General features: G+C 43.1%; 1 protein-coding gene across 2 annotated transcripts in view; it reads left to right on the top strand.

Moving 5' to 3' along the window:
• LOC118556133 (TSC22 domain family protein 1-like) overlaps nt 1-12,004 on the top strand; it is a 42,829-nt gene that overhangs the window by 28,384 nt on the left and 2,441 nt on the right. Inside the window, exon 2 of one of the 2 annotated variants that reach the window (XM_036128080.1) lies at nt 704-1,149. The exons of the other annotated variant lie outside the window; for it this stretch is intronic. Coding sequence (XP_035983973.1) covers nt 704-728 — 25 coding nt within the window. The 3' untranslated portion in view covers nt 729-1,149. Of the gene's footprint in view, nt 1-703; nt 1,150-12,004 lie in introns of those variants that run through there. 2 annotated transcript variants of the gene reach the window in all.

Raw genomic sequence — 12,004 nt, 5'->3', positions numbered from 1 at the left:
CCCACTGTTTGCTGGCTTTATGATCTGCAGCTTGTGAACCCATCCATTCGTGAACTGCACACGAGACTCCAAGGACTTGTAGCTTCGGAACTGTTATGAAGTATAGGCCCTCACACCACAAACAAGGTAGCCGAAGACGTCCGATATGCAAAAAGGTGGCAACAAGTCGTTGTCGGTGCTCCACTCATTGTTTGGAACTTCATATGGATCCAAATTATTATTAATCCTGATTTTGTCAGCATACCGGTCCCTGGCTTCTTTATTTAATGTGTCCCGGTAAATTCCAATGCAACGCGGAACCCAAGCCCTATTGAGCCAATGTGACAAGCGAATTTCTCCACTGTGAGACCAATAAAGTCTATCTTATCTTAAATAAAGAGATGAGGACAAAATGTATCATTAAAATGAATGAGCATATATTCACAACTAAAAATGAATTTATGCCATGGCCTAGTTAGAATCACTTGACAACGATTTATAAACAGTATCGGTACATATATTTAGCCTACCTACATACTAGTATAACAAAAGTCAAAACTAATAATATATAAAAAATATACACTGAGTAATATGGTGGCCTAAAGATTTCCTTAATATAAATCCATTTCCAACTTACCATAAATGCATTAATAGTGAATTTAGCAAATCAGTTATGGTGTGTAATTCATATACAAATATACAATTAATCAATCTTATTTTTTAGGTGTTCCTGTTCTCACTGCCAATAATGGATTCTGCGAGAGAGTGCATCTGTTGCCAGAAAATCGGCTTGGTTGTTGCTAAGATGGAAGAAGCCAGAGAGGATATGGATGGAGAAATCCCTGGCTGTATCACAGATCATCCTGGCATGGAAGCGGTGTGACTAAATGCTTGGACATTGCAGGTTGCTTGGTCCCAATACAAGCAACAGCATAGGCATATAGTCTATAGACAATTTGTGAGATTGTATTGGGACTATTTAGGCAAAGATACCCTCTTAGGCTGTGATACCCTCGTGTGCAGTCAGCTGTATAAGGGCCCACTTCCCAACCCCAGGACATGAAGAAGACTTTACCTTTAGAGGTCACCTGTTGCATGGACCGCGGAACGCATTTCAAATTGGTCGGGCCCATCAGTCCGGCGCGCATGCGCGAAAAACCCGGATGAAAGTGAACTACCCATTTATTTAACTTTTTTTTCTGACGTTCCAGCACACACGCCCCGTATTTATTTCCACTTACAATCATTATATTACAGCTAACACAATATTTACAGAATAAAAATACTTTAAAAAGAAAAGTCAAACTCACCCCTGCTCTAAATATTCCCGAAAAAGTGTCTCCATCTGCCATTATGCTGGATGAAGTCCTATCCTCAAAGCATCCACTATGGTCAAAAGAGTGGACACAGCCTTAAAGCTAGCTAAGCTAACGAAGCAAACGAAGTAGCGGTCATTTTGTTTACATCACATGACACAATCAGCCAATAGGATAGTTCACACGTGACGTCAGCGCTACGTCCAGGTCCGGCGTGTAGGCACAAACAGTACTGTTCTCGTCTACTACATGACAAAACGGGTGATTTAGAGCGTAATTTTAGTTAGTTTATTTTTGGAATCTAAGCAATGTCTACGACTTGTTGTGCTCCCGGTTGCACACAGAGGAATTCCAAATCGTTAGATGTACGTTTCTGTCGTTTACCGAAGGAGGAAGGACAAAGAAAGAAATGGATATTTTCAATGAAAAGAGCGCAGGCAGACACTCATAGTACGACAGAATTTGCAGTCTACACTTCATCTCCGGTAAATACAACTTAATTCTGCTCTAGTCATTGTTCTACTTAAATAGCGGCGGAGGGGAGGTGGCGATCGCTACACGGGCCGAAGAAGCGGCTGCTGCTCCAGACAGCAGCAGCAGTCTGGAGCAGTTTCTCTGTTTGCGTCCGCCATTGTGTTCGCCTTTTGCCTACCAGTCGCGCATGCGCGAAAAACCCGGATGAAAACAATAGCAGTGAACTACCCTATACATTTTTAGATGGGATGATTTATCGCTTTCTCATTGGAGAATGATGCTGCTGCCATAGACTATTGTGCATTTGAAAAAATAGCTATTGAATAATTTAATTTTATTTATATATATTATTTTACATGTTTGATCATCAAAAGTAGGTAGGGCCCCGGCCCTACCGGTTCCGCGGTCCTTGACCTGTTGGCAGTTAAAAAAATACCCAAGCTGAAAGAATAAAATCTAAAAAATGCATGTAAACAAAATTGTTGTGGTTATTATGTAATATAAGCAATTACTAATAAAATTATTTCATGGTCTTTTTGAAAATCGACTGAATGAGAGATTGATGGCATCATCTTTTGTTGGTTTCACAAATTAACTTGTCAGTGATGGGGGCTCTTATGCTGCATCAACCTGCTTAGTTTTTATTTTCTCCAGCTCTGCTAGCAGCATCTCGAAACAGTGGTCTACATAATCTGAAACAAAAAGAAGCAGTGAGTAAAATTTCTCTCTTTTTTTTTTATTGCTGGGATGCATTTACACACAAGTGAATAAACAGATACAGGAAAGTAAAAGACAACACATGTAGACATAGATACATGAAAATAAAAAGACAAAGAGTGAAGCAACTAATACAGCAGTGGTGATTCCTGACAAAGATTATTGCAAAAAGGACATCTAATTATCTCAGTATATATGCAGTAGTATTATGTGCTATATTATTAGCTTGAGAATGGGTGGAGGATACTAATATAAATAAAATAATTTGTAGTGATTATCTGCATTGAGTATTCAAAAGGGATGTACACATAATCATCAAAATATATTATGAGGTTATGGCTGTTCATAGAATATGTGAACAAAATAAAAATGCAAAATTATTTTGGACTCCTGCTCTTGTAGGTATTTTGGGTAATGAAAGAGCAGATACGTTGGCTAAGGAGGCTATTAAAAAAGAATATATTGATATGCCAGTAAGGTTTCCAAATCTGAAGGCGAAAGTATAGTTTGGAGAGAAAGCAAGAAGATATGGAAAAGTAGGTGGGATAATGAAATAAATGGAAGGCAGTTATATAGGATACAAAATACAGTTGATGTAGTAAGGATTAGAGGAATAAACAGGAAGGAGGAAATAATTATAAATAGAATAAGAACCGGTCACAGTTTTTTTAATGGAACTCTTTGTAAAATGGGGAAACATTTTACTGGTTTTTGTAGTTGGTGTCATGATGTAGAAACAATAGAACATGTTTTTACAAACCGGATTTCAAAAAAGTTGGGACACTAAACAAATTGTGAATAAAAACTGAATGCAATGATGTGAAGATGGCAAATGTCTATATTTTATTCGTAATAGAATATAGATGACAGCTCAAAAGTTTAATCTGAGTAAATGTAACATTTTAAAGGAAAAATAAGTTGATTCAAAATTTCAGTGTCTACAGATCCCAAAAAAGTTGGGACAAGTAGCAATAAGTGGCTGGGGAAAGGATATTGAGCATATAACGAACAGCTGTAAGACCAACTAACATTATTAGGTCAATTGACAACAGGATTGGGTATAAAAAGAGCCTCTCAGAGGGTCAGTGTCTCTCTGAAGACAAGATGGTAAGAGGATCACCTATTCCACCATTGTTGCTCAGAAAGATAGTGCAGCAATACCAGAATGGTGTTGGCGAGCGTAAAATAGCAAAGACTTTTAAGTTATCATCATCAACTGTGCATAACATCATCAAAAGATTCAGAGAATCTGGAACAATCGCTGTGAGTAAGGGTCAATGCTGTAAAACTTTACTGGATGCTCGTGATCTCCGGGCCCTTAAACGTCACTGCACCTCAAACAGGAATGCTACTGTCAAGGAAATAACAGAATGGGCACAGAAATACTTCCAGAAAGCATTGTCAGTGATCACAATCCGCCGTGCCTTCCGCCGTTGCCAGCTGAAACTCTACAGTGCAAAGAGGAAGCCATTTCTAAGCAAGCTGCACAAGCTCAGCTGTTTGCACTGGGCCAGGGATCATTTAAAATGGAGTGAGGCAAAATGGAAGACTGTTCTGTGGTCAGATAAGTCACGATTTGAAGTTCTTTATGGAACTCTGGAACGCCGTGTCATCCGGACCAGAGAGGACAAGGATAACCCAAGCTGTTATCAACGCTCCGTTCAGAAACCTGCATCACTGAAGGTATGGGGTTGCATGAGTGCTTGTGGCATGGGCAGCTTGCACGTCTGGAAAGGCACCATAAATGCAGAGACCTATGTTCAGGTTCTAGAACAACATATGCTTCCATCTAGACGTCATCTGTTTCAGGGAAGACCCTGTATTTTTCAACAAAATAATGCCAGACCACATTCTGCAGCAATCACAACATCATGGCTACGTAGGAGAAGGATCTGGGTACTGAAATGGCCAGCCTGCAGTCCAGATCTTTCACCTATAGAGAACATTTGGCACATTATACAGGGGAAGGTGCAACAAAGAAGGCCCAAGACGATTGAACAGTTAGAGGCCTGTATTAGACATGAATGGGAGAGCATTCCTATTTCTAAACTTGAGAAACTGGTCTCCTCTGTCCCCAGACGTCTGTTGAGTGTTGTTAGAAGAAGGGGGAATGCCACACAGTGGTAAAAATGGCCATGTCCCAACTTTTTTGGAATTTGTTGTCGCCATGAAATTTGGAAATAACATATTTTTTCCTTAAAATGATACATTCTCTCAGTTTAAACTTTTGAGCTGCGATTTGTGTTCTATTCTGAATAAAATATTAGTTTTTGACACCTCCACATCATTGCATTCAGTTTTTATTCACAATTTGTTTAGTGTCCCAACTTTTTTGGAATCCGGTTTGTATTAACTGTAGAAGATATGTAAATCAAAGATTATTAAAAACGGAATTAGGTTTTAATAGGAATTTAAAATTGAGAATGTAGTTTACGGACTTCTGTGCTCGTCATGGATTGTCCATCACGAACACCATGTTCAAGCATAAGGGTGTCCACATGTGCTCTTGGCACCAGGACACCCTAGGCCGCAGTTCAATGATCGACTTTGTTGTTGTTTAATCTGATCTGCGGCCGCATGTCTTGGACACTCGGGTGAAGACAGGGGCGGAGCTCTCAACCGACCACTACTTGGTGGTGAGTTGGCTACGATGGTGGGGGAGGATGCCGGTCAGACCTGGCAGGCCTAAACGTATTGTGAGGGTTTGCTGGGAACGTCTAGCAGAGTCCCCTGTGAGACGGAGCTTTAACTCCCACCTCCGGGAGAACTTTGAACATGTCCCGAGGGAGGCGGGGGACATCTAGTCTGAATGGACCATGTTCCGCGCCTCTATTTTTGAGGCGGCTAGTCAGAGCTGTGGCCGCAAGGTTGTCGGTGCATGTCGCGGCGGCAACCCTCGAACACGCTGGTGAACACCAGTGGTGAGGGAAGCCGTCAAGCTGAAGAAGGAGTCCTACTGGGCTTTTTTGGCCTGTGGGACTCCGGAAGCAGCTGATGTGTACCGGCAGTCGAAGCGGCAGGCGGCTCGGCTGGTCGCCGACGCAAAAACTCGGGCGTGGGAAGAGTTCGGAGAGGCTATGGAGAAAGACTTCTGTACGGCTTTGAAGCGATTCTGGTTTACTATCCGGCGTCTCAGGAGGGGGAAGCAGTGCAGTACCAACACTGTTTATAGTGGGGGTGGTGTGCTGCTGACCTCGACTCGGGACGTCGTGCTTCGGTGGGCGGAATACTTCGAAGACCTCCTTAATCCCACCAACACGTCTTCTATTGCGGAAGCAGAGCCTGAGGCCTCTGGGTCGGGTTCTCCCATCTCTGGTGCTGAGGTTGCCGAGGTTTTTAAAAAGCTCCTCGGTGGCAAGGCCCCGGGGGTGGATGAGATTCGCCCTGAGTACCTTAAGGCTCTGGATGTTGTGGGGCTGTGTTGGTTAACGCGGCTCTGCAGCATTGCGTGGACATCGGGGGCAGTTCCCCTGGACTGGCAGACTCGGGTGGTGGTCCCCCTATTTAAAAAGGGGGACCGGAGGGTGTGTTCCAGCTACAGAGGAATCACACTCTTAAGCCTCCCTGGTAAGGTCTATTCAGGGGTTCTGGAAAGGAGGGTCTGTCGGATAGTCGAATCTCGGATTCAGGAAGAGCAGTGTGGTTTTCGTCCTGGCCGTGGAACACTGGATCAGCTCTACACCCTCAGCAGGATCCTGGAGGGGGCATGGGAGTTAGCCCAACCAGTCTACATGTGTTTTGTGGATCTGAAGAAGACATTCGACCGTGTCCCCTGAGGGATCCTGTGGGGGGTACTCCGAGAGTATGAAGAACCGGGACCTTTAATAAGGGCTGTCAGGTCTCTGTATGACCGGTGTCAGAGTCTGGTCCACATTGCCGGCAGTTTCTCGACTCGTTTCCGGTGAGAGTTGGACTCCGCCAAGGTTGGCCTTTGTCACCGATTCTGTTCATAACTTTTATGGACAGAATTTCTAGGCGCAGCCAAGGTGTTGGGGGGATCCGTTTTGGTGGCCTTAGGATTGTGTCTCTGCTATTTGCGGATGACGTGGTCCTATTGGCTTCATCAGGGCGTGATCTACAGCTCTCACTGGAGCGGTTCGCAGCCGAGTGCGAAGCGGCCAGGTTGAAAATCAGTGCCTCCAAATCCGAGACCATGGTCTTGAACCGGAAAAGTATAGAGTGCCTCCTCCGGGTTGGGGAGGATGTACTGCCCCTAGTGGAGGAGTTCAAGTATCTTGGGGTCTTGTTCACGAATGAGGGGTAGATGGAGCGGGAGATCGACAGTCAGATTGGTGCGGCGTCCGCTGTGAAGTGGGCGCTTTACCGATCCGTTGTGGTGAAGAGAGAGCTGAAGCTGTGAAGAGCCAAAGACCCCCTCCCCCGGGGCACAGAGGCAGTCGTCTTTAAAGTGTGTCTTTAGTTCACTCATGCAATCTTCCTTCTTCATGGGAACAGTACATGGCGACACAAAGACGAGGAATCTTGTAAAAAAGCCGTGAAAGCAAAACAACGTTATCGATTTAGTACTCAGACATTATAGCGGGCGCCGGCTTCCAGGTTTGCGATTCACAGTATGACGTCACTGGGAATGTCCGCCTAGCGAGATCGTTTTGATTCCATGGATTTTGCGAACGCAAAAAATGAGAGATGCAGGTAGGAGACCGAAAAAAAATCAGAAGTAATGAATAGCTATGTGGACATCATATGTGAGGAAAAATCTCGCCGATTTGCCACTTCAACGAATAATGCTTCATAACCGGTTTAAGCTGCTACTTATAGTGATCTGTGTGTGTGTGGGTGGGTGGGTCAATGGTGTGGAAGGATGCCACCCTTGGACAATGTTGGGGAAAACACTGGTAAAGTGACTCGTTCTGCGGGCCAGGGTCCAGCAGCCTCTCTAGTTCAGGCGGCAGGGTTTCTCCCAGAAAATGGGGTAATCCTGGCGGTAGTTGTCGTGCTGGGTTACGGGAGGCTTAAGTGGAGACGGAATCATATATAAGACGCACCATCAATTTTTGAGAAAAATTAAGGATAAGTGCACCTTATAATATGAAAAATACAGTTGTTACAGCCAGGTTTCTGTGAGACAAAATAAACCAATCTGATTATCAGAAACCAATTCATTAACTAACAGTCTTTTGAGGGAGAGATCTTATATTTAATAAACTACATTTAATTGTTTTGTTTTTTGGTTCAAGTTGAGTCATATTGATTTTTATGAGATTGTTGTGATTTGCTCCTTTTAGATCAGTTTTTAATCTGTTTAGTTTTGGCTGTGGGAAAGACACTGTCTCAATCACAGACATCATATACGTAGACGCGTCATAGGGCGCAGGTTCGCACGTCAACGTCACCGCCATATTGTATGTGGCAGAAAAAAGTTGAGTTCTGTTATTGTGAACGTGGATCAGAGAAGATGCCTCATTCCTGTGCTGCAATAAATACATACACACACACACACACACACACACACACACACACACACACACACACATATATATATATATATATATATATATATATATATTAAATATATATATATATATATATATATATATATATATATATATATATATATATATATATTTGTGTGTGTATATGTTATGAGGATCGATTTTGTTAAATCTAAACATTGTTGTCTTCATTATTTCATAAAACCGTGTCACTTGTGAACCTTTAGGAACAGACTTTTTGGGGGAGTATTAAAGAGGTAAAATTAATAAAATGAGAGAAAAAAGTCCTAGGTCAATAAAGTAAAAATAAACAAACAAACACAAAAGTGATAATGTTATGATAAAAACATCATATCATGAGAATTAAGGGGGAACATTTCCAGAATACACACAGTTTGCAGAATTATTTTACCCCTGGAGTTATAGGGCCAGGTTAGATTATTTTAAATATTTTTATTCTTTAGGAGAATAAATTCAGGAGAATGAAGCTAAAGGGATACGAAAATAAACTTGTAATATTACAAAAAAAAAAATACTATGAATACAAAGTATATTCAGAGATTAAAGTCCCTCTGATACTGTTTAAAGGTATACTATGCAACCGGGGTTGATTTTCCAGCGAGGCTCCCCCCAGAGGGCGAAAGTAAAAGTGCACTGTCGTAAAGATGCTCAGCTGTTCTGGGTTCTCCGTCAAGCCAGGCGCGGTTGTTTTGGGCTTAGCAGACAGGCGAACGCAACGAAAAGTGGAAAAAACTGCAGTACAAACAATGACTAACACAGTAAAGGTATGAACATCAAGCTTCCCGCAGCGCTATCTTGGCGAGGCGGCGGCGGCCGCCACAGCCGCGGCCTCGCCAGTTTTATTATTATTATTTTTTTTTATGTTTGCGAGACGCTACCGCCACCGCCTCGCCAAGCCGCAGCCGCCGCCTCGCCAAGCCGCGACCACCGCCGCCTCGCCAAGCCGCGGTCGCGGCCGCCGCCGCCTCGCCAGTTTTATTATTATTATTATTATTATTATTTTTATTTTATTTTATTTTTTTATGTTGGCGAGACGCTACCGCCAAGCCACGGCCGCCGCCTCGCCAAGCCACAGCCGCCTCGCCGCGGCCGCCGCGGTAGAGTCTCGGCAACATAAAAAAAAAATAATAATAAATAAAATAATAATAATAATAATAAAACTCGATATGCTTGCATGTTTATTTGACGTTAACACGCGGTTCTTTGTTGTTGCTTTTGCGCGTGCATATAGTGAATGGCAGGGCAAAAATACATGGAGTTCTCACCGTAAAGCGAGACTTCTGTGTGTGCGGGCCGTGAGCTCTTGCAATTGCAAGTGCGGTATTTCCCCCACATACCCCCAGGGCGGCCGAGAAAACCTTTGTTCTACCTGAAATGACCCATTTAATCATCCAAAATGGTATGGAACACATTAATTAACTGAAAAATGTTGCATAGTATGCCTTTAAGTGACTGAGTAACTGCAGATTTGCCACATTTAAGATGGCGGACACTCTGACGCATCGCAGCAGAGGCAGAACCCGCCCAATGACGCGTCTACTCTTATATTATGTCTATGGTCTCAATAGGGTAATGGGTGGGTACCGATACAGAAGCTGCAGAGAGGTGTGTTAAACCACGGCTCTGCTTCCTGGTCTGGACCCTGGCTTGTCAGCATTTTGGAGAATCCGGCCAGATTCCTAGAAAGAGCTGCACCATCCAAAGTGGGATGGATGCCGTCTGTCTGGATCAGACCAGATTTTCCCCAGGAAGTTCGACAGTTATCAATGAAGCCCACATTTTCAGGACACCACCTAGACAATCAGTCATTGAATGATGACATATGGCTAAACATGTCATTACTGGTCACATCAGGCAAGGGACCAGAGAAGATTGTTTTTGCAAACTTACATCCGATTGGTGTAACTGGGCGTCATTACCACCAGTGTGAATAGCATTCTGACTGTATGTACCCTTATCCTTAGCCAGCAGTTTCAGGTAGGATTTAATGTTGCCCGTTCTGGCCCCTGGCAGGCATTTGACTATGGTCCCTGGTCTCGCTAATGCCACGTTTCTGACTATGGCGCTGCCAATCACCAGAGTCAGCTTCTAAGCGGGTGTGCCGCTGAGTGGAGAAAATATGTTAGAAACGCAGACGGGTTGGTGGTGACCTTGGGCCTGGAATCTAGAATAAGCTTCCTGCGTATTGTGACCCAGCTGGCCTGGTTACCCATCTGCTTGGGTACTGCTGGGGGACTGCTATGTGAAGCTAATCTCTCTGGCTCCACGCTAGCTAAGGTGCCTTGGCTATCTGCTGCTTTCTCAACAACACGATGCCGGGTCTCCAATTCTGACACCCTCGTCTCCAAAGCTACAAAAACACTGTATTTATTACACATACCGTTATCACTAAAGAAGGCAGAGGGATAACTAAACATTAGACACAGCATAAACAGTTCTCTCGCTTACCCATCTCCATGGTTACCGCAACGTCAGTGCAAAATGCCCATGGATCAACATGGCTAGATGTGTCAACAGGAAATGTGATGTTCCGACCTATTTTTTTTTTCCCATCACATGTTCCTCATACAATGTGTATGCATCTTCTGGTGTTTCCGAAGTGAATGATTCATCCTCATACAAAACTTGCAGACGAGCCGGAAAGAAAAGTCTAAACTTCAGTCCTTTCAGGTAGTGGGTTTACTTACTTTTTTGAAAGCTACTCGTTTCTTTGCCATGATAGTGCTGATGTCAGGGAAAGCTCACAGTGTCGTGTTGCGGTGTTTGAAGTTGTGTTGTCTGGCCCAATGAAGCACCTTCTCCCTCTCATGAAACCGATGATAACATACCAGAAACGCCACCTGGTCCAGGTTTTAAGGGCCAGCGAGCGATGCACTCTCTCGAGCTCCGGGGATCTGGAAAGAATGTCAGGACAAAACTTAATGCAGAAAGACCCACAAACAAGCACTAACTGAAGACAGCTGCAGTAAAGGCCTGGCAAAGCATCACAAAGGAGTAAACCCAGCGTTTGGTGATGTCCATGGGTTCCAGACCTCAGGCAGTCATTGCCTCCGAAGGATTCTCAACAAAACATTGAAAAGTAACATTTTACTTAGGGTAATATTTATTTGTCCATTACTTTTGAGCCCCTGAAATGAGGAGCGCTTGTATAAAAATAGTTATAATTCCTACATGTTTAATAAAATATTGTTGTTCATCCCCTTGTATTAAACCTTAAAGTCTGCCTTTCAGTTGCAGACTCCATGCAGAGCCCAAATCATGAAGATTGTGTCACTGTCCAAATATTTCTGTCCCTAACTTTATCTACCCAGTCGTTTATATGACGTGTTTTCAAATGCTTAAACCCGTGACATCTCCACAGCCCATTCTTGCAGAGAGGGTACACCCTCCGTCTTTCATCCCCTGACATGTATTTGTCTGCCAATCATAATACTAGTCTGGATAAAACTTTGAACATGTTTATCCTGTCCTCTCAGAACTGAATGATCACTCAAAACAATCTAGGAATAAATGGAATTTGCATTTTTGTAATCTCACATAGATTATCACAAACATTGGTCCAGAATTGTTGGACTTTGTGACATGGGTATAAAACGAACCATCACAATACAGATCCCCTATTGTGACCACGACCTTCTCCTGCCATATCTTCCAATAAATGGGAAATATACCAATTTGTATTTTAGGATTTAATCAGAGAAATTTAGATGTATAATATTTAAATATTCAGGCAACCCTATTCCAAATCAATTTAAAATGACATATCACAGGAGGTGTTTTTGGTTTTTTACTTAATTCAGTAGACAAGACTTGCATGGGTGACAGAGGGCCAACAACAGCTCTTTCCATACAAGTACCATGGCAGGACTCTTTGGGGAGGTAGAGACCAATGGGCCAGGTGCCTTGTAAAGTAACATCTTTAGTAGTCCTAAGCCTCCTTTATCAGCTGAACTTTGTAACTTGCTGTGGTTCAAAAACAGGGCTGTTTACCATTCCAAATAAATTTCTTGGATATTCTGTCGAAGCTTTTAAAATAATAGTGGA

Source organism: Fundulus heteroclitus, chromosome 24 (assembly GCF_011125445.2).
Source record: "Fundulus heteroclitus isolate FHET01 chromosome 24, MU-UCD_Fhet_4.1, whole genome shotgun sequence".
In the NCBI taxonomy this organism is placed as follows: domain Eukaryota; kingdom Metazoa; phylum Chordata; class Actinopteri; order Cyprinodontiformes; family Fundulidae; genus Fundulus; species Fundulus heteroclitus.
The sequence above is the reverse complement of the archived record's forward strand: the minus strand, read 5'-3'. Positions and strand labels throughout refer to the sequence as shown.